Source organism: Cnephaeus nilssonii, assembly GCF_951640355.1.
Source record: "Cnephaeus nilssonii genome assembly, chromosome: 15".
NCBI lineage: Eukaryota > Metazoa > Chordata > Mammalia > Chiroptera > Vespertilionidae > Cnephaeus > Cnephaeus nilssonii.
This window is the reverse complement of record NC_137086.1, coordinates 49,541,875-49,565,336: the sequence shown is the minus strand read 5'-3', so window position 1 is coordinate 49,565,336 and position 23,462 is coordinate 49,541,875. Positions and strand designations below refer to the sequence as shown.

The window sequence follows — 23,462 nt, the reverse complement described above, 5'->3', positions numbered from 1 at the left end:
TAGCAGGGCTGGTGCCTGCACCGATCCTGGAGGCAGGTTACGGTGCTGCCTGCGGCACCGACTTCTTTTCAAGAAGATAGCTCATCTTCAACAACCAGAGTGCTCCTCCTGTTCCCAACAGCATGTGGCCTTGGGGATAGCTGGTGGCGGGTGCACAGGGAACTAGTTTGGAAGGCAGCTTCTCCTTCTTTGGTTTCTAGGGGCAGGGAAACGCCCGGCCCGCCCCGCCCACACTCTCTTGGCTTGCGAGGTGGCCCAAGTTGGGTTTGGGGTTTGGCCCCCCGATTGGCACCGAGTGGTGAGAGAATATCTCTCACATGCTGAGCAGCTAGCATAAGTGGCTCGGTTCAGAAAACGCACAAGGCGGAAAAGGCACCATCTACCCTGACAAGCATTCCTGATTGTCATGGTAACATACTCAGCGGCTGGCGGTGGCTGGTGGGAAGCGCTTGTGCCAGGCGTGGGGGACCTGCTGGCCTCGCCGCCACAGCTGGGCCGGAGCTGCGGGAGAACCTAGGAGGGGAGGGGGGAGGGGGTGGGAGAGACTGGGGGCGGCGCAGCCAGCCCTGCAGGGAGCACAGCCTCCCAAGCAAGGGAACCCATGCCTCTCGGGATGAAGTCCAAGTGGGCCCAAAGTGTGCGTGTTACTATGAAAAGGTAAATAGGTTCACTGGTTTTCAGGGAAGTGGCTCCATGCAGAGTGTGAGCTGCGGGAGGCAGGCCCTCTCCAGTTCCAGAACACACAGGGACCCGCTCACAGGTCTGTTTTTACACCACGTACAGGGTAGACGGAGGGGCTCCAGCCACTGCATTGACACTGGGTATTTTACTGACAATGGTCAATACTGAGTTTGATTTAGTGCCTACCAACTAAAAAAAAGGCTGGCGGTTGGAAAGAAGAGAATTAAGCATGCTTATCAGATGGTAATTAACTTGCTCTTTAGAAAAAAGAAAAAAAAAAACAACAACAACAACAAAACAACAACAACACATGAGCTAAGTGTCCTGATAAAGTGGTTCTGTGAAATTCTACACATGCCAGGAATGTCTCAAACATCATCTTAAAAAATATATGACCGCATATAAAATCATGTTTTCTTCTGTTGTTGTTTCCCAAGCAAGAGGAATATCCATCTTCTCTGAAACCTACTACACCTTAAAAAAAAAAAGAAAAAAGAAAAGAAAACAAAATACAGAGCACCTTCAGAAAGGGCTATAGCTTTTCCTAGAGTATAGATTACCTACCATGACAGAGCCAGCCTCACAAACCATGTTAGCAGAAATAAGGTATTGATTAAATATAGTCACAGTAAACACTAAACTTACATTAATATTTCCCACCACTGGTGATTTAACATTTTATCATCCATCAGAGCCTACGGGTCCATGTGTACACACATTCACACAAATTAAACCTTGTCACAGTTAACAGGATTTATACAGCCTTTTATATATTTGAAGGGCAGATTTTTGAAAAGCCCACTATCAATGTTTTATATATATATATATATATATATATATATATATATATATATATATATTCCACAATTATCCTTGGTTGTAGTTGCGTACATTTTATTAATTCATTATATATCACAGATTATTTTAAAATGTGCTGCTCATTAAGAAATAATGTACTCAAGACAAATCACTGGCTGGTTCTGACATACTTCTTTTACTTCCTCTCTATGTGCACTTCTGCCAGAATCTGCTTTGTCATATTCACACTCCCCTAGGAGGATTTCTCTTTCCACCAGTCAGATGTGGTCTAGGATCTCCTTACTACCAGGCATATTTGGAAAAGCGTCCTAATACATTTTCCCTGGTGCCATCTTTCCCCTAACTCTCCTCCCCATGTGAAATCACCAACCCTCTCAATTAAAGTTGAACTTCCTTGTTTCTGCAGCAGACCTTTCTGTTGTCGTTTTGTTTGTTTTTAAAAATCTTTAATAAAAATCTTTACTGTTGAAAGTATTACATATGCCCCCTTTTTTGTCCAGCCCATTCCTCCACCCCCACCCAATCTTCCACCACCCTATTGTCTGTGTCCATGGATTATGCATACTTATATACATACAAGCTCTTTACTTGATCTCCTCCCACTGACCTACCCACCCCTACCCCCCTGCACCCCTTTCCTCTGAGATTCCTCAGTCTGTTCCATGTTTCCATGCCTCTGGTTCTATTTTATTCATCAGTTTATTTAGTTCACTAGATTCCTTGTTCATTTATTTTGATCTTTAGATTCAATTGTTGATAGATATGTATTTATTGCCATTCTATTGTTCTTTTTTTTTATCTCCCCCCCCCCTTTTTTCTTCTTCTTTTCTCTAGTTGCTTTTAAGATTCTCTTTGCCTTTAACCTTTGGCATTTTGATTATGATGTATCTTGGTGTGGGCCTCTTTGGGTTCCTCTTATTTGGTACTCTCTGCACTTCCTGAACTTGTAAATCTATTTCTTTCACCAGATAGTGGAAGTTTTCTGTCATTATTTCTTTATATAGGTTTTCAATATCTTTCTCTCTCTTGTCCTTCTGGCACCCCCATAATGTGAATGTTGGTTTGCTTGACATTGTCCCAGAGACTCCTTACACTATCTTCTTATTTTTGGATTCTTTTTGCTTTTGCTTTTCTAATTGGGTATTTTTTGCTTCCTCAATTTCCAAATCATTAATTTGAGGCCTTTCTGTTTTAATCTAACCATGGTGAGGATATACTTAGTAGGTTAACAGTTCTTCCAGGTTATGTCAATTATAGACTTTTCTTATATTTTTCTTTTTATGTGAGAATGTTAGAGAATCCACTAGGTCAAACTTATCTTTATATTTGCTACAGTAGCTAGCACATTACATTGATAGACTGATATATAGATAAATAGTTGAGTGAATGGATGAATGAGTACTAATGTTGGCATACTTTGGCAGACTCAGCTGCTTAGGAGAACTCCTAGAGCTATTCTTCTTTCTGGCCTCCTCAAATATATCACCTCCCTAATGAAATGAAATGTGGAGATGCGGTTTGGATCCTGATTCAAACAAATCTACTTCAAAAAAGAAATTTGAATTTGAGGGATGATGGTGGGAAAGATCTGACTATGAACTGCATATTAGATCATGCTAAGAAATTATCCTCAATTTACTGAAGTGTGACAATAACATTGTGGTTATGTAAAAAAAAGTCTTTTCTTAGGAATATACACTAAAATATGTAGAAGTAAAAAGTATGAGATCTGTGATTTACTTTAAAATATCCAAAATATGATGGAGAAAAGGGCATGACACTAATAATTGTTGTCTAATATTAATAATTAAGTCTAATCAATTATCTTTTTAGTCACCTTTTTTTCATACCACACTTGATAAGGAATAAACTAATCATAAAAATAAAACTAAGGACTGTACTTCCACATGACAATCACCTGGGAGTGAATTTAAATATTCTGTCTGTCCCTTTCTTAATCACTCTGTGAGACAAGTATCACAATTCAGAGACAGTAAATCATGGTTCAATCCTGGAGGTAGGCACAAGGGCACAGGAGTCAAAGAAGAAAAATAGCTAGGAAATACTAAAGCTTTCTTCCAATGTGGATCCCCACTTTGCAGGGAAATAACAATGGCCAATTGGCCCAAGAGAAGTGAAAAAAGAATGCTAAATGTAGGCCTACTATTAGCTGGAGAATGCAACTTTAAAACCAATTGTATATGTATTAGTGTGTATATATATATGTATATATAGTTGGCAGTAGAACAGATGTCTCCCATCCCCCTGTACCCCTATATGTCCAACCCCTCCCATCTGCCCCCCCCCCAAGTGTTCACCATCCTATTGTCTGTGTCCATGGACTGTTTGTGTTTGCATTTTAAAAGTTGTTCTATAAACCAAGAACATTTATCCCATTTTATAAAGGAAGAAACTTAAGTCCTGAGAGTTAACTACATTTATACTTGAATTATTTAAAATTCTTAAACAAATAAAAAATAATTCCCAAGGTTAAGGCAGTAGCAAAATCTCAGAATCAGAGCAAAATTATTCCGACACTCCAGTGATTACTTTATAACATATAATTCCCTCCTTCATCGGTTTTCAAAATAGTTGGGTGCAAAAGCTTGCCTCTTTCCTACCAGCAAGCTATAGGAGAAGGCTATCTCCTTCCTGCAACAGAGACCCAGTTCATGAGTTGTTACTGTCTTTATATAGGTCATCAAATATTTCTGGAGGGCTTTTTAATATGTCTCATTTTAACCCTCCTGACACTGCTGCAGTTAGGTGGATGGTAAATGCCATCTAGTTTACTCTATAAGTCATAAATTCTTATGACAGCAGGGATGTTGTTCTAGGTGGCAGTGGCATCAGAGTAGAAAGAATTCTGGAATTGGAGACCCAGATACAGTCTTACTCTATCCACATTACCGAAGTCATACAGGATTGCTTTTCTTTTTCAGCCCGCAGGGATTCTAAAAGAGCAAAACCATCAAAGTTAACAGTACTTTGCTTTCCAAATTGATTAAATAGTATCCTGAGTGGTACAGCTGGATCTCAAAAAACTATTTCTGAAGCCTTCGCAATGTTCACAGCAACCACAGATGAGAGTCCTAGTCACCATATTATGTAATGAAACAAACTCTGCTTGGGTTTGAAGAGATGTGGCCAGTTTGACAATATGCCAATTTCATTTTGTCAAACAACTATTTAGTTGTTTACAACAAAAGAACTGGTTAGTATCCATCAGCCCTTGTTAGGTAATTATATTGAAAGGAAGTAATTGGATTCCATTAAACAACATTTCACATTTGCAGACATCCTTAAAACAGCAATTATGTTGAAATCAAGTAGATGAATTTAAATTCTTTTAGAGAATTTTATATTTAAAAAATGAGTATTACCCAGATAGGATCATTACTATCTGAATACTAGTATAAGTTGACCTACGGGTAGGGTCAAACTCAAGATGACCATTTGAGTAGGGAAGGCTGCGATTAGGAAACCTCCCATCTGTGATAGGGCTGGATAAAGAATGAACTCTCCCTTTGATAGCAGCTCGCAAAGCATAGGATTGGAGCCCTAATAGCCTACCTTCCTTAATCGTCAGTCATGACTTGTTCAACCAAACATACATCAAAACTTCTTCTAGGACCATTCTGATACTGCCGATGTTTGAATGTCTAGTGTAAGATACAGCAACCCCATAAAGTTAGAAATAGGGAGTTGTCTCAGTGTGAGATTATATTTCCTGTCTGTATTGCTCTACGGTCTGGGAAAGAATTCCTGGCTGGCTGAAGAACCTGTTCCAAAGCCTAGCTAGCTTCACAAGAAAGGTCCAATCTGATTTTTTGGTTGTTTTTATATTTACTCTGTTTCAATCTATAAGCCAGTGGCAAAGTTGTACTGCAGTTAGAAAACCATTCACTGTATAAATAGGTTAGAACCAGAAGCATTGAAAGAAGCTATCGACACCTTTATATTGAATGTCCTCTTCATTTTCCAGCCTTGGAAGGTACTTTAGAATTTACAGGTTCATGAATGCTAGACTTAGCAGAGATATTAGAAATCCTCCCATCCAATTTCCATCCTCTAAATAGAGAAGGTTTGTACTCCTCAAACCACCGAGTAAGTAAATGGCAAAATTAGAATTTAAACATGGACATTTCAACTCTTTGTTTGGATCACACCATTCCACCAAAGATATAATTTGAATTTTGTTCTTAAGAAATTGCAATCTAGGAAATATGAAAAAAAAAAGAATAAAAAGTGAAGGGAATTCAGAAACAACTAGAGAGAATTTTATACAGTATTTAACAGAGCACTTAGATTTTAGATGAGTAAGAGTTCAAAACAAGGGAGAGACTAATATGAACTTTGGGATCCCCCCTTTAAAAAATGGACTACTTCCCCAAATATTTTAAATGCTCTGGTACTTTGCACAAGTTAATGAAAACGAGTAAGTACCCACTACATGGTTGTTGAATGTGTAGGTGGACATATGGATTTGCAGATGAATTAGTGAGTAATCTGGAAAATGAAAACCATAATAAAGGAAGTGGGATGCAACATGGGTTAGAATCAAAGGGACATTGTGGAGGCTAGAGAATACTAAAATGAGCGTTATTTACTTAGGGGCTGTTGAAAAAACCAACTGGGTTGAAGAGAAGACCCTACTAGGAAATAGCAGATGACACATTTGGACACTGAGCATCGCCTATTCCCATGACTTCACTGGTTTATGTTTAGAGTGGTGTTGTAAGTGCAGGGAGAATTTGAGAAACTTGTTAATGAGTCTAGACTCCCACATACAAAATGAGATTGCTGAATGTGTGTGGTAGTTGGTATTCTCTTCTGTTCTTTTTCTACACAAACAGCAACAGATGGGAGAAGGGGGCCAAGAGGAGTGGGAATCCAGGAGGGAAGTTGCCCCATTTTCTCTCCTGCTGGGTCTACTCTAGATGGACGCCAGGGAGAGGCAGATTGCAGCAGATAAAGCTTGGCTTTTACAGAGTCAAAAGGCTGACTGGCATCCAGCTCTCTTACTTGCCCCATACAAGGGTCTAGAGAATGGAGGAAACTGGCATCCAGCTCTCTTACTTGCCCCATACAAGGGTCTAGAGAATGGAGGAAACTGGCATCCAGCTCTCTTACTTGCCCCATACAAGGGTCTAGAGAATGGAGGAAACTGGCATCCAGCTCTCTTACTTGCCCCATACAAGGGTCTAGAGAATGAAGGAAAAGCACTTATCACCCAAATCAGCTGTGTTAAGGATAGTGGCTTAGGTTTTCTGTGCCTTGATTTCCTCATGTATTTTGGGGAAATGATAGAATCTCATAGAAATGTAAGAACTCAATGGAATTACTTTAGTGCCTGAGGTAGCATAATCACTCTATAAGGTTTGGAGCATCTGATTGGAATGCATTTCTGCAGCTTTAAGTAGCTGCCTCTTACTTATTACTTAGGTTTCAACTCAAATGTCATCACTTCAAGGAAGTCTTGCCTAATCTGAAGTAAAGCAGGCTCCTCCCCTCAATTTCTCTCTGCTGCATGGTTCTATTTTAACTTCCCCTAGTGTATTTGAATCCCAAAATGATCTCTTTAAAAAATACGTTTTTAATGATTTGTGAGAGGGAGAGAGAGAGAGAGAGAGAGAGAGAGAGAGAGAGAGAGAGAGAGAGAGAGAGAGAGAGAGAGATTGGCTGCCTCCTGTAACCCAGGCATGTGTCCTGACCAATAATCAAACTCAGTGACCTCTAGGTGCATGGGATGATGCTCAACCAACTGAGCCACACCAGCCAGGGCCAAAAATGATCATATTTATTGTTTGCTTACAAGGCTGCTCAGTCTTGTTCACCACTGAATTCCCTAGACCTAGAATGTGCTGCATATGTTACAAGCTCATCAGATATCTGTTAACTACTTACTGGGGAATGAACTGACAAGAATAGGACCCCAAAGTATATACATTTAAAATAGTATTTGTTATAGCTTCAAAGAACAAATTATCCCCTTCTGAAAGGAGAATACTCAAAGCAGACTTCACACAGAATAGCAGCATTAGGCTTTCATGCAAAATTTCCTCTTTCCTCCCTCTCTCCCCTCTCTCCCTCCCCCCCTCTCTCTTTCTTTCTTAATTTTTTCCTGTCCAGTTTGAGGTGAAAGGCCAATGAGGGGAGGGCATTGGATGTTGTGACCAGGTTCCTTCTCTTAAAGGAAAGCCAAAAGTTGAGAAAAGCTATAACTCTTTTAGATGCCACTTGTTTGTCCTCAGCCTGGTGAAATAAACTGTTATTGTCTAAAGTTCATACTCCTCCCACTTCTGGGATCTGAAGGGAAGAGAATCTAACACACTGTAATACACTTGTATTTCATGTGGGTTTGGACCAGTGGCCTGCACATGTGAGATGCTTCATACGTTCTGCTGGTTCTATTACTTGTAGAAAGGACTTACACACATTCTAGAGATACTCAACTTGTGATCTACAGACTGGAGAGTCAACTTTCAACCTTCAGAAAACCAAGGTCCAGTAAAGCAACTGTTCAGCATTGGAAAAGGTCACACTAAGTAAATAGGTGCCTAGCTGTTTCTGCCTTAAGATTTGTCCTATCTCCTATGTGGTACTTCCTAGTTAAATTCAATATTCTTTAATATTTATGTACTGTTATTTTAATTTTAAATTTCTATTTTTTTGTAATCAAAGGAAAATTGAGTGGAAAAATGTAATACCTCTCTCTCTCTCTCGCTATTCATGCTGTGAAGCAACCTGTTTTACTGTTGAAACTTGTGTTTGTTCTGTTTCAATTGTGCAGAAGGAAACAGATCTGGCACCTTTAAAAATCAAAGATCTATCACTCTACAGGAAAATACACCAGCTTAGGAAAGGGAATTATGAGAAATAGGAAAAATATATCATGCTTCTAAAACATTATTGGGCTGATGATCACCTGGGATCATGTAAAAATGCAGATTCTGCATCAGTATGTCTGGGGTGGAGTCTGAGATTTTAAATTTCTAACAAGCTCTGGTTATCTCCAAAGAGCAAGTTATCCTCCCATGCTGCTGGTCCATGGTGTTTATGGGCCATATGTTTGGGTCACATGGCTTGAGAAATTAAAAAACACACACTTAAGAGCATCTAGTACTTAAAGTTATAATAACATGAAGCCACTACTACTTTATTTAACCAGCAAAATGACTATAAATTCTTCCCATCCAGAGATGGAGCCTTCGTCTCCACTCCTGGAGTCAGGTTGCCCATGTGGTTCACTTTGGCCAGCAGGCAATAGCAATTTGCCAGAAGATGAGACTTGGGCACTAGCACGTGCTCTGTCTTGCAGCTCTTGCATCCCTGTAATCACTACACAAATGTACCCGGGTTAGCTGGCTGGAGGATGCATGGTCACATGCAAGCCTACAGTCAGTCGTCAGCCAGGCCCCAGCCAACAGCCTGCCACTTGCCATCCCTGTGAGTGAAGCCATCCTAGCTTGTCCAGTCTCCAGTAACTCTCCAATTGGCCACAGACATTGGAGTGAGCACAGCCAAGCTGGCCCATACAGAGCATCGCTGGAAACAACACACAGAACCATTAACTAAATAAAATGATTGTTGTTTTAACCATCACGTTTTCTTTGTTTGCTTATTCGGCCTCTAAAGTAGAAAGTGACACTTAAAGAAAGAGCAATAGGAGTTTACTTAGAGACGTAATACCCTTTATTTAAAAATATAGTTTTATTGATTTCAGAGAGGAAGGGAGAGGGAGAGAGAGATAGAAACATCAATGATGAGAGAGAATCATCGACCCACTGCCTCCTGCATGCCCCACACCAGGGATCATGCCTACAACCCGGGCACGTGCCCTGACTGGGAATCGAACGGTGACCTCCTGGTTCATAGGTCATTGCTCAACTACTGAGCCACACCAGCTGGGCCATAATACCTTTTGAGCTTATGATTCTTTTATTTCCTGTCTTCAATCTATGTGGTACAATTTTGGCCTTATATAATAGAAGTTGATATACGTAGCTATTGCAATGGAATTTGACATATTTTTCTAATTAAATTTATTTCTATCTCTTACTTTATTATGCTGAATATTTCTGCTTCAAAGTTAAGTCATGTGCCCAGGTCACACAGCTTGTAAACGACAGAACAATTTTCAGCCTAATATAGAGTCAGACATTTCAAAAGTTCTTTTCAGTACCGTATTCAATATTTCAGACTCTTCTGCTAAAATGCAAATACACAATTTAATTCTGAAAGGCATGATTTCTCATTAATCCCCTTCATTCATGTTTGAGGTAATGCAAGGCCTATCCACAAAGGAATAATCTTATACTGATATGAGATGCCAAGGACAAACCCTCTTGGGGGAAAGATGCACTTGATGTCAGCCAATCATTGACACAGAGTCCTTAAAGACAGCACCGTTAGTGCACATTTTCTTCACAGGTTTCCTCATTGTTGAGCACCCTCTCCCCATGTTTGTGATCCTTGGCCATCTGGGCTGCTCTCACAACCTGTCATTCTCAATCATATTTTCTTTTCCGGTTCTCAGCTACATGAAATACATATTAATGAGTGAGAGTCTCATGGCCATGCCCATATATTAAAGGCTGCTAACTGTGGACAAGGGCAGGGCTTCTCAATTGTTTTAAACTGTCCTTCTTACTGAAGTAACCGCTACCTCTTCTGCCCCCTCCTAAGTCTTCCGTGTTGAAAATCATCACTAAAAGAGGCTTTGCAAAGCGGTATTCCACAAGCTGAATAGAGTCTGTAGTATCACTTACTTCCTAATAGAATAGGATTCTTAAAAACTAAAAACTGAATGCCTTCAATGAAAACATGCACTTTGTAGATAGCAGAGGCCCTACCACTTTCTATTGTCCACTATTTCCCACATCCACATGACCTTAATGGAGCGAGAAGACTTCTGATGGTATATTAGCTGTACTCTAATCTTTCTCTCTGGGATGTGCATCTACTGCCACCACAATAACACCACCAAGCATGTCCCAGAGATTCTATGATCTGTGTGTCCAGCTGTAATCTCTATCCTTATCTTCATCAGCTTACTCTTATCTCTAAATGTTACAGTTTGCTTTAACCTCATCCAGATCAACCCATTATATTAAAATCATCTTAATTTATTTGTGTAAAGTACCATTTAAAAGAGTGCCAATCCCACCACAAAACTATTATTGTACATGGCCTCCCTGTATCTCAAATGTTAATACTATATAGTCCGTCTCATACTTGGGCAGATGTGGTAGCTTCCAAATTGTTCTCCTTGCTTTCAGTATCCTCTTCCCTGTCCTGCATATTCAAGTTAATCATGAGAATTATATTCCTTGCACCCACATTTTGGAAACCACAATCCAGGTTGAAAGTCTTCCTAATCTGGCTCTAAGCAAACACTCCAGTCTCATTTCACCTCCTTCTTCTCCTTCTCATACCTGTTTCACATATCCTAAGCAAAGTCTGTATTTTCATACACTTTGCCTACGGTCAGAACGGCCTTCATGCATCCATCTGGTCAACTCCTCCTTTTTTCCAACTCTTCTGACTGATCTTGCTCAATTTGCTAGAGGCATCTCTCTAACCGCAGCTTTTGTTTACATTTATGGCACAGCAGGAACCATATAGCTTTGTTACCAATCACTTCCACTCCATATCTGGAAACACTAAAGGCAGGAACTACATTTTATCCAACTCCTTCTCATCAGCTAAACCTCCATCTGAGTTAACACTAACAAAAACAAATAAGAACAGCAATAGACACTTATGTTAAATGACTATACATCTTTCTCAAGATGTCTTGGGAGATGAAGAAGTGGTTCCAGAGAATGGGAGACAATTTTAATAAAGAGAAAAATGCACCTAACTGGGCAGGTTAATTCACCACAAAAATATGTCAAATTCCATTGCAATAGCTACGTATATCAACTTCTCCTTGCTTATGGATAGTGGTGGATTTCCTACACAAAATGAATCTGGGAAATGAGACCACATATAAATGGCATTACCCTGTGTGACATCAAAAGGTTGGACCTTCCTGGGTTAATATGTTGTGCCTATCTGTCAATGTAATATAGAAACTTTATATATTTAGCTCAGATTCTCTAGGTTATTGATTAGGCATGAACGCAACCCAGTTAGTAAACTCAATCCAACAAGCATCTCCTTGAACCCAGAACAGAGCCAGAAAGCACTATGAAGAGAGAGGGTATGTTTACCAGTGCTATGTGAAAATTCCTATGCTCTTTGTATACAGTCTCTCATATCTGATCTTCTTCAACACCTTTAGAGATAGATAATAAAGGGTCCTAAAAGTATGAAAATAACAAGTCTGTCCTTAGGGAGTTTCATTTTATCTGCAAGGACAGAATTAGCAACATCTGGAAAATTCTATAAAACAAGTCAATTAAATGTCAAGATATATCAGAGACAGAATATATTACAGAATTAAAGTGGTCCAATTATTTGTGGCTGGGTTGTGGAGGTGAGACTTTCTAATACCAAGCAGAAAAACTGTAGTTGTCCAACTATCCTCATAAATTCTGGAGACCTGACCAAAAAGAAACACACACACACACACACATACACACACACACAAACACAAATGAAGAAACAAAAACCAGGTTCTTGCACCAGTATCTGGCTACAATGCTTGAAGTCCAAACCTTGGAATTACTCCTTGGCATGGTGAGAAGCCAATTTAAGGTCATACCCATGGACTGCAGTTCAATAAGTGTTTCCAAGGTTGTCCTGGCACATTAGTTTGCTGTTAATAGTTATTCCAAATAAGTGGGTGAAACCATGAAAAACAACATTTCTTGTGACTGAGCTAAACAGGATACTGTGAATCTCAAAGAACAGAGCAGTCTGTGCATTTCACACATATATTTAAACATGCGGGCCTCCACAGAACATCCTAAGTAATACCACAATAAACTATTTTTGGATATTAATACCTTTGTGAAAACAATATGGCTGGCATGCCACTTACTAAGATGCAGGAATGAAATGTGCATGAACTCCCAGAAGAAACACCGAAGACCCCAAAGGCCAACCATCTTGAGTGGGAACTGCCTAACTGCCTATGAAGGAAGGAGTGAGGAAAGGAGAATGGGAAGGCAGGGTGGTTCTCCGTCGGTGCCCCAGCCAAGGGAAGGAGAGAGGTGTAGTGGAGTTTCTCAAGGTGAGAAAGCAGAAAAAGAGCTATTGAGGGTGAAATGTGTGCAACCTTTCAGGAGGGCAATATGGCATTCTCTATGAAAAGTCCCATCCTGCCTGGCCAGTATGGCTCAATGGTTGAGCATGGACCTATGAACCAGGTTCCTGGTCAGGGCACATGACCAGGTTGCAGGTTCGATTCCCCAGTAGGTGGTGTGTAGGAGGCAGTCAATCAATGATTCTCTTTCATCATTGATGTTTCTATCTCTCTCTCCCTCTCCCTTCCTCTATGAAATCAATAATACACACACACACACACACACACACACACACACACACACACACACACATTAAAAAGTCCCTAACTTTCAACACAATTCCCCTTCTGGAATTAAAATTTAAGGACACATTTGCCTAAACATGCAAAGGTGTTAAGTCCTTGTTCACTCAGACTGCTGTAAGAAACTACCATAGACCAGTGGTTAAATAATAAACATTTATTTCTCACCATTTTGAAGGCTGGGAATTCTAAAATCAGCAGCTTTCATGTCTGATGAGGACCTGCTTCCTATGATACATAGCCTTCTTTTCACTGTGTCCTCACATGGCAGAAGATGCAAGAGAGCTCTCCGGGGTCTCTTTTGTAAGGACATTAAAACCATTCTTCAGGGCTTCAAGCTCATGACCTAATAACCTCCCACAGGCTCCACCTCCAAATACCATCGCATTTGGGGATTAGGTTTCAACATATGAACTTGGGGCAGGCACAAATATTCAGTCTACAGCAGCACATGTATCAGGATGTTCATCATAGCCATTTTATAATAGATGAAAAACAGAAACAACCTAGTTGGTTAACAAGTCGGGATGAATAAAATACATGAAATAGAATGGTTTTCAGCCATGGAAGGTGATCCTATCAACTTGCATTCTTGATATGGGAGAATATCAAGAGTGAAAAACATAGTTACAAAGTAATATGATAATGTTATCAGAGTTTTAGAAAAAAAAATGTGAAACAGACAAATTCTAAACTATTTTGTCTCTGGGGGGGTGTTGAGTTTTAGGAGACATAATCTGCATTTAAATTTTTTTTCATTTTTCATTTTTCTATAATAAAAGGGAAAACTTGAATGTCCATGAGAAATAGATACAAATTGGCAGTGATAAGAAAACCGAGGAGTAACATAAGCCGGAAGATGCACACACAAGGGCTCTATACTTCCTGCTGTACCAGTGAGAAAACCAATTTATTAAGAGCTCTACTAAGTGCTAGGTAGTATGACAGATATAGACTTCCCATTCTATGTTTGAAATCCAATAGGAGAGAGAACAAGATTCAGAAGGTGTGGAGGTTTTGTCCAAATTCTACCACCAAATGTGGACAACCATTCAATATTTCTGCCCTTCAATTTCTCAGTTATAAAACTAGGGAATCAGTGATACCCAGGTAACCTTTTCAGGTTAGAATTTGTGAATGCTTCAATAGAATGCCTCCCAGAAGTCAAGTTTAACCTGAGGTAATGGTAAAAAGAAGATTTTATGCAGTGGGTCCAAGATTCTGTGTTCCTAACATGTTCCCGGGCTGCTAGGCACAGGCTTATACTTTTGAGTCACAAGACACCAATACACATGATCTCATTGAATTCCCCCAGGATCCCTTTAAGATAGCTATCCTTGGCCCTTCTTCACTGATATTAGAGTGACTTATATAAGATCAAACTGATAGAATATGGCAAAGCAGGAATCCAACTTGAGACCTTTTTACTTCTAGTCTCCGAGATGTTTAATGTCCATAGAGTTCTAAAACACCATAAATAGAAATGACTGTCCCACTCAAGGAAAGTGAGCAAGACCAGGAACATGATCTGTAAACGTAAGCTGCTAATGGAGCTGATAAAATGGAGAGATCACTTTATATAAGGATCAGTTAATAAATCACAGAGGAAATTCAACCTCAACGTTGAAGGATAGCTGGGGTGATGGGTAGCGATGATGGGGAGAGTACAGACAGCAGTAGGTATAAGACATGATCACAGCACAAGGCAGTGCAGAGGGAACTTGTAGAGAGGCGCCCAGGAGAGCAGGAGAGGCCTCATGAACTAACCCAGGTTTTTATCACCAGGGTCAAAGATAACTGTAAGGTGATGATCCTCACAGTCTAGTCTAGAAGAATATACGAAACTAAAATTTTAGTACACCATTGGAAGTCCTTAACCAACTTCCTTCTGCTCCCCAACACAGAAATTCCATTTGTTCCTGTCTAACTTCTCCCCCTCCCACCCAGTACAAGGAAATTAATCTATACATCATAATAGAAGCCATTCCAGTTCCCATACTTGTACTTATCCCTTCACAATGTCCATCCCCCCTGTCACTTGCACCCACATCTTGAGTCCTTAAAACTACCTGCTAAACTTTACTTACTTGAAGGAAGAAGCCTTTTAACACTGATCCCATCTCACTGGTTCATCAGACGCTTCTCTCATTTGTATGTTCTAGAGACATTGACTCTCAAGCACTGAGCAATATATAAATCAGTGTTATCAGCAAAGGCCTCCGGGTCTAATTCACTTTCCTACCTACAGTTCCTGGAGAAAGCACTGAGTCTTTGAATTTCTTTGGCTTACTCCCGTTCCTCACATCATGCATTGCACGTGATAGGTGCTTCCTCAGTGCTACCCACATTACTAACTTGTTTTAAGAGGAGGATTAAGTTTGATAAGAATGATGGATGTTCCTTTTGAATATGTTTCTCCTCAGCAGATCTCCTGAGAGAAGCCTTAGGGCCCTCACCCATCCACCCCACACACATCTTCAGAGGCACTCTAAAAATGCCAACTGTACGCTATGTGCTCACAGAAACAACAGAATTTATCTCTATTATTTATTTATTTATTTATTTATTTATTTATTTATTTATTTAAATAAATATATTTTTATTGATTTCAGAGAGGAAGGGAAAGGGAGAGATAGAAACATCAATGATGAGACTCATTAATTGGCTGCCTCCTGCACGCCCCCTACTGGAGATTGAGAACTTAACCCAGGCATGTGCCCTGACTGGAAATCGAACTGTGACCTCCTGATTCATAGGTTAATGCTCAACCATGAAGCTACCCCAGTTGGGCCATTCTCTCCTTTTAAATTATGACTCCCACCCTCCTCCCCTTCCTCTAAATGTTTCCTTTTAAAGAAAAGCCATGATTCACTTCCACTAAAAATTAAAGATAGCAGCATAGAGATCATGGTCCACACTGGTGCAAGCGAGGGCAGAACATTAGAATCACCACCTGATTTCTCTTGCCTTGAACACTTTCCAAGACAAGAAATGGAAAGCCCATCTCCAGAATGCATGCTCATTTCAGACTTTTTTCCCTTGCACCTCTTGGTTCATAAACTTTTTTGAATAAAATTAACCAATTGGAGGTGGCCTTCAATTGAGATAAAAAGGGAGAGGTAAGACATATCCAAAAAAGATTGTATGTGACCGCCCCGTCCCCACTTCCCCTACCCCAACATGAAATAGCAAGGAAAAGCAGGAGGATTTATTACACAAAGGTTAATGTCTAACTTTTAGAAGAGGAGGAATAAATCGCTACCTCTTCCCCCAAGCTATGAGTCTGGCCTCTCCAGCTGCACTAGCTTGCTCTTCTACTCCCTTTTAATTCCAAGATCCAAGATCTGTTTTGGCAATCAATTCACACTTCGTGTACCCCAGAGTCCCTTTCTATTTGCTGAATCCACATTTTCAAGATTCTTATCCTTTCTTACCCTAGCCCCCAATCATATGTTGGCCTAATGGCTTGGGGTGGTTTTCTTGAAGCCCCACTACTATGGGGTGGTTCAGCAAGACTGGCTCAAGCTCCTTCCCCATACAAACATGAAAAATAGAAAAGGTGGTCTCTAAGCTTATTCATGTCTCACCAGCCTCTAACACTGAAGGAAAGATGTTTGCAGACAGAAACCTGTAGTTAGTTCAAGAGAGGAGCCTGATCAAGTACACACAACAGGCACATTATAAGCTGAATCAGATATTCTCACAGGTTAAAAAAAAAACACAGTAAGGTCAAACATGAGAAAAATGAGAACTTTAGTTGAGTTCTTTTCTTTAAAAAAAAAAACACGCAACACTTCTTTGTGTGTTGGACCCTAAAAAGTATGAAATTAAAACTCGTGAAAAACAGCCATATCAGCTTGCTGTGGTGACTCAAAAGTTGTCGTTTCTCGACTCAACTTCGCTGAAACACTTGATTCATGTTGTTCTTACTTAACCTAATTTGCATTGATTTAATCAGTGCTGGTATGCTTTAAATACATAATAAACTGGGATTCTGCAACTTAGATGACTTAGAATAGCTAAATTTCAATAAAGCTCATTTCAATCTGTTAATGTATACAGTTCTGCCAAGGGTTTTAAAACCGTAGGAAAGTTGCAAACTTGCCACATTAGAGGTGGGAAAGGTTTAAAGATACCATCCAGATGAAATGATCTGCAGGACACTAATGTGAAAAGCAATGTATATATATCTTAATTAGAGCCTAAACACATCCTCTATGTTTTGAGTAGCATACTTAGAAAAAAAAACTCAGATATAAATGCAGTCAATTTCATTTTATTCTCTTTCTTTCTTGCCAACACTCAACTCTTTTCTGCCTCTCTGTACCAGATCTACAAATCAAGTGGCATCCAAGTGGGACCTGTTCTTGCCCATTTGGCAGGCGCCATCACCACTTTGCCAAGCTGCCTGCATTGGGAGGCTATTCTTCCTAGCAGCCATGGGGATTGGGTGGCTTGCACTCAACAGCACTTGCTGAATGGCTGGCCAGTGTTTACCCCTGCCTGCCCTCCTTCCTCCCCAGCCCTTTAGAGTTATGGCTCAATCAGCCAGCCTGCTGTCAGGAATAATTGTCTTGGCAAGAGGTGAAAACACTTGACGGTGGAACTGTTTTTCTGTTAAAGTGTTCTGCAGCAGCATGGAGGTGCCAGGACAAAACCTGCAGGTGCCCAGTCCAGAGTTAGATAGGAGGCGAGAGTGCTGGAGATGGCAACCATCAAAAATGGCAAAGAAAGAAGACCACTTTGGTGTGGGACAGCCCAAACCCATCTATGCCAGTACCAGCTGTGCAACCGTGGAGAACTGCCCGATGATTCTGGGCCTCAGTTTCCTCATGTGCAAAATGAAAGGTTTGGTTTTCTAATGTTTCTTCTGGTTCCTAAGACAACAAAGGACTTCTAGGACTTTTCAGGTTTGTTTTCCTTTCAATGAAAGGATGCATCTCAGAGATGAATGACCAGGGCAGGGCTCGAAATACAAAATGGAATGATGCATGTCCCTGTTCATAGGACTTCCTGACAAGTGCTACCAGTCTTTGGAGCCTGTGCTGTGGTTTCACGGGTTAGTATCTTCAGCTTGAATGCTAAGACCAACCCAGTTACTTGCCCAAAGTTGAACCCACCTGGGAGCTTTGGTAATCCAGTTCATTCTTATCAAAGTCAGCATCTGTAACAGAAAAGGCCCACTATTTTCAGTTCCTGGGAGGCACCAATGATGGAGATTCGAAGAGAGGAGTTGGAGATTCATGTTTGAATCTCCCTGTCACTTCCTTGGGAATCACTGTCAAGAAGGTAGGTTTACCCTAGCTGGTTTGGCTCCGTGGATACAGTATGGGCCCATGAACTGAAGGGTCACAGACACATAGGGTTTCAGGCTAGATCCCCTCTCTCACATCAAGTGTTCTCTCTTTCTGTCTCTCCCTCAAAAATAAAATCAAATAAAATTAAATTAAAACACAGAAGAAGGTAGCTTGCCCATACTCATTTTCGGCAGTTTCTCTGCCATCTTTGAGGTTTTTTTTTTTTAAAGGTGGCCAACCGATCCCCCCCCCCCCCCCCGCCCCCGCGCCAATAGCAATGCAGACCCTCCTACCCCAGCTAGTTGGTAAAAGAGAGTTCGTTCCTTGTAAGACCCCCATCTATTCATGACTGTGAACGGAAATCCTCAGGCAAAGACCTCTTCCAACTTAGGAGACATCATTTAGTAACAGTCCCAAAGTTTAATTCGGAATGTGTGTATGGAGGGAGGAGGCACCATTAAGGTTACTTTAAACCACCCCTCTGCGCTCCTCTAGCACGTTCTCCTGGAGCAGGGTGCACCGCAGGGCGCTGTGATCCCCACCAGCAGCCTCCGGTGCCACACACACACAGCGGAATCCTTCTCCAGTAATCCACCACAGACCCCAGATGCATGGAGACTGGGGAAGCCCCAGCAGGATCTCAGGCAAGACTCCCTGTAAACAGACCTACATTTCTGCAGCTCTGGGTCTCAAACCACCGGGACCTGGAAGGCTTCCCAAACCCGCGGGAAGCATCCCCCCACCCACCACCTAGAAGCCTGGCTGACTGCACAACTCCGGAGCCCACGGGGAAGGGGGGGCTGGGGTTGTGGGGAGGGGAGGGGGAGGGAGTGGGAAGAAAATCTTAGCCAAGCCCCCGCTGTCATTGCTTTCCTCTATCTTCTCTCAAGTTGCTTTTCTAAAGCAAAGAACCAAATGTTGATTTCTCTACAGATCCCTACGTATCCCTTCCACGTAGGCAGCTTTAAAGTGGGAGGGGGAATATCCCAAAAAGGGAAAGGGGGGAGCGAAGAGAATAATTCAGTTTCCCACTTGGAAAGATCTTCCTGTGGACCATGCAACCCCATACCTCCCCCCCACCCTCCCCCCTTTTTTGGTGAAATATGGGCAAAAACGGTGAAAGTGTTTTCCATTTCATCAAAGAACATATATTACTTTGGTGATTCGGTAAAATGTTGGTTTTATGCCCACCCCCTTTCAATCTGCCCATGTCTGAGGTGCTCCGGGAAGACGCACAATCGTGAGCAGCTTACGACACTCAGTGAGCAGTAGGTGCCTGTGCAAGCTCGCGCCGCACACTGCCTGGCGGAGGCAAGGAGCCTGGGCGCCGCTCCCTGCGCCCCGCGCCCGCGCCCCGCGCCCCGCGCCGCCGCCCGCGCCTCCCCGCCGCCCGCCGCCCGCAAAGCATGAGCGAGCCCGCTCTCCGCAGCCGCCCCGGACGCGAATGGCAGGCTGTCTCCACGGACTACAAGGTGGCGCCGGTCAGTGGTCCTTTCCAATGACGGACATTAACCAGACTGTCAAATCCTGGGGAGTCGCGAGCCCCGAGTTTGGAGTGTTTTCCCCCACCACGTCACAGTCCGAACTGCAGAGGAAAAGGACGGCGGTAGGAAGGCGAAGCCCGGCTCCGGCACGTAGTTGGGAAACTTGCGGGTCCTAGAAGTCGCCTCCCCGCCTCGCCAGCCGCCCTTGCAGCCCCGAGCCGAGCCGAGCCGAGCAGCAAAGTGAGACATTGTGCGCCTGCCAGATCCGCTGGCCGCGGAGCGGGGCTGCCTCGGATACACAGAGGGGTCTTCTCTTGCCCTGCATATAATTAGCCTGCACACAAAGCGAGCAGCTGAATGGAGGTTGTCACTCTCTGGAAAAGGGTGGGTAAGACACTTTTTAATTAAATTCTTTCCCGAAGATTTTTTTTCCCTCCCTTTTCTTTGCTGCAGCATCTAACATGGACCAAATCCCCATCTCTTTGATCTTTCCGTGGCTGTGAACTTTGTATGCTGCCCAGCTTTCTGCATGCTTAGAGGTGAACGTGTGGCTTTGGGGAGGGGGGGTCCTTCTTTATTTCAATATATTTATTTGATTTTTTTTTTTTTTGCCCTTTTCTCCCCCTCCCCCGCTCCCTCTCCCTCGGAATAAAATATGATGTAGATTTCTGACCGAGCGCTTCCAATGGACATTCTCCAGCCTCTGTGGAAAGATTCTCGCTAATGGATTTCCTGCTGCTCGGTCTCTGTCTATACTGGCTGCTGAGGAGGCCCTCGGGGGTGGTCTTGTGTCTGCTGGGGGCCTGCTTTCAGATGCTGCCCGCCGCCCCCAGCGGGTGCCCGCAGCTGTGCCGGTGCGAGGGGCGGCTGCTGTACTGCGAGGCGCTCAACCTCACCGAGGCGCCCCACAACCTGTCCGGCCTGCTGGGCTTGTCCCTGCGCTACAACAGCCTCTCGGAGCTGCGCGCCGGCCAGTTCACGGGGTTAATGCAGCTCACGTGGCTCTATCTGGATCACAATCACATCTGCTCGGTGCAAGGGGACGCCTTTCAGAAACTGCGCCGAGTTAAGGAACTCACGCTGAGTTCCAACCAGATTACCCAACTGGCCAACACCACCTTCCGGCCCATGCCCAACCTGCGCAGCGTGGACCTCTCCTACAACAAGCTGCAGGCTCTGGCGCCCGACCTCTTCCACGGGCTGCGGAAGCTCACCACGCTGCACATGCGGTCCAACGCCCTCCAGTTCGTGCCCGTGCGCATCTTCCAGGACTGCCGCAGCCTCAAGTTTCTTGACATCGGATACAATCAGCTCAAGAGCCTGGCGCGCAACTCTTTCGCGGGCTTGTTCAAGCTCACCGAGCTGCACCTGGAGCACAACGACTTGGTCAAGGTGAACTTCGCCCACTTCCCGCGCCTCATTTCCCTGCACTCCCTCTGCCTGCGGAGGAATAAGGTGGCCATCGTGGTCAGCTCGCTGGACTGGGTTTGGAACCTGGAGAAAATGGACCTGTCTGGGAACGAGATCGAGTACATGGAGCCCCATGTGTTTGAGACCGTGCCGCACCTGCAGTCCCTGCAGCTGGACTCCAACCGCCTCACCTACGTCGAGCCCCGCATCCTCAACTCCTGGAAGTCACTGACTAGCATCACCCTGACCGGGAACCTCTGGGACTGCGGGCGCAACGTGTGCGCCCTGGCCTCGTGGCTCAGCAACTTCCAGGGGCGCTACGATGGCAACTTGCAGTGCGCCAGCCCCGAGTACGCGCAGGGCGAGGACGTCCTGGACGCCGTGTACGCCTTCCATCTGTGCGAGGATGGGGCAGAGCCCACCAGCGACCACCTGCTCTCGGCCTTCACCAACCGCAGTGACCTGGGCGCCCCCGCCGGCTCCGCCACCACGCTCACTGACGGCGGGGAGGGGCAGCCCGACGGCACGCAGGAGCCGGCTACGGTGGCTCTCCCTGGCGGCGAACACGCGGAAAACGCCGTGCAGATCCACAAGGTGGTCACAGGCACCATGGCCCTCATTTTCTCCTTCCTTATCGTGGTCCTGGTGCTGTATGTCTCCTGGAAGTGTTTCCCTGCTAGCCTCAGGCAGCTCAGACAGTGCTTTGTCACGCAGCGCAGGAAGCAAAAGCAGAAACAGACCATGCATCAGATGGCTGCCATGTCTGCCCAGGAATACTACGTTGATTACAAACCCAACCACATCGAGGGGGCCCTGGTGATCATCAATGAGTATGGCTCCTGTACCTGCCACCAGCAGCCCGCGAGGGAATGCGAGGTGTGACTGTCCCCGTGGTTCTCAACCTGTGCGCTACCAAATACGCCTGGGCAGCCGGGCTGGGGTCTCCTTGTCTAAGCTCTGATCCGCTCCTGGACTGAAACTGTTAAGGGGATCGCTCCCAGAGACTTGACATTTTAGCTTTATTGTGTCTTAAAAAAAAACAAAAACGAAATAAAACACAACAAAAAAACCCCACCCCACAACCTTCAGGACAGTCTATCTTAAATTTCATATGAGAACTCCTTCCTCCCTTTGAAGATCTGTCCATATTCAGGAATCTGAGAGTGTAAAAAGGTACCAATCATTGATTTTTTTTGGTAAATGTTTAAAATAAAATAGCATTTACAGTTTTTACAGACTGGAGTAACCTAAATGAATTGCTACCTATGTTAAAAGAGAAGCAACAGTTACAATTTCCTTCTCTGGGGGAGGGGGCGGGGGGGGGTAAGGGAGGGAGGCAGGGGGATTGGGGTGGCTAGGGGCCAGAGGGAAGATCCATAAATTCAGAAGCTAAGTGGTCAGATTCAATTTGAAAATATGAAGAAACACAAACAGAACTTATCAGGTTGATTTTCTCCACATGACTAAGGACTTAGAAAAAAAAAAAAGCCATACCCTTTATATTATTTTTAGGGTGTGCAATGCAATCCAGCCACTTTAAAGCCAGAGAAAGGTGACTGAAGGCTGAGCATCACTGCTTGGCCTTTAAGGCAGAGATCACTGCAAATAGCTTTTAGAAGGCAGTGCCAGACAGTTTGTCCTGTTAATGAGAAACCTTTTTTTTTTTTTTTTTTGCACTTAATATAACCATCTTTCAAATCAATTCAAAATCTCAGCCCCGGATGCCACTGGTTTATATTTCTCCTATGCCTTTGAGTCACCAGACGTAGTAGCATTTGTGCCCTTTCTCCTATTCTTTTCTCTGAGAGAGAGCCAGCCTCTCCGCTCTTGCTCTCTGCGGGCTGACGGAGGGGAATGAGACAATTCAAATGTCTGCTGATGAGAGCTGTGCTTTCTGGAGCACATTGCTAAGATTGCAGCAGGTGCAGGCTCTCAGCAGGGACAGCACCCTCCTAGTTACTGTGGGGAACAGTCCGAAAAATCCTGCCTCAGGATGGGCAATGCTTGGTAGCAGGAGAGGTCTGGGGCAGACAGGGTGCAGAAGCGATGTGTGTGGGGTGGGGTGGGGGTGGGGGGAAGGTCATCCTTTGAATGCTTTACTGAGTTGGGGTCAATTTGTTAATCCGGGACAGAAGCTCCCTATCCTCAGACAGCCTTTCTGTGTAATGCTTGCTTTCCCTGTGTTGTTTCACTTTTTTTCCTTGTCGGACCCATGACTGCCCCTTCCCACCCTTCCTAGGTTCCCAGGACCAATTTTGAGATTTAGGTTGTATA

At 43.4% G+C, this 23,462-nt stretch overlaps 2 protein-coding genes across 4 annotated transcripts in view; one reads left to right on the top strand and one right to left on the bottom strand.

The window, feature by feature from the left end:
• CTNNA2 (catenin alpha 2) overlaps nucleotides 1-23,462 on the bottom strand; it is a gene marked incomplete at both ends in the record, with an annotated part of 1,062,955 nt that overhangs the window by 351,917 nt on the left and 687,576 nt on the right. The window lies entirely within an intron of this gene.
• Nucleotides 20,136-22,070, top strand: LRRTM1 (leucine rich repeat transmembrane neuronal 1; the record flags this gene model as incomplete). The annotated part of the gene is made up of 2 exons (XM_079791651.1): nucleotides 20,136-20,166; nucleotides 20,479-22,070. The coding sequence occupies 2 exons, from the start codon at nucleotides 20,136-20,138 to the stop codon at nucleotides 22,068-22,070; spliced, it is 1,623 nt and encodes a 540-aa protein (XP_079647777.1).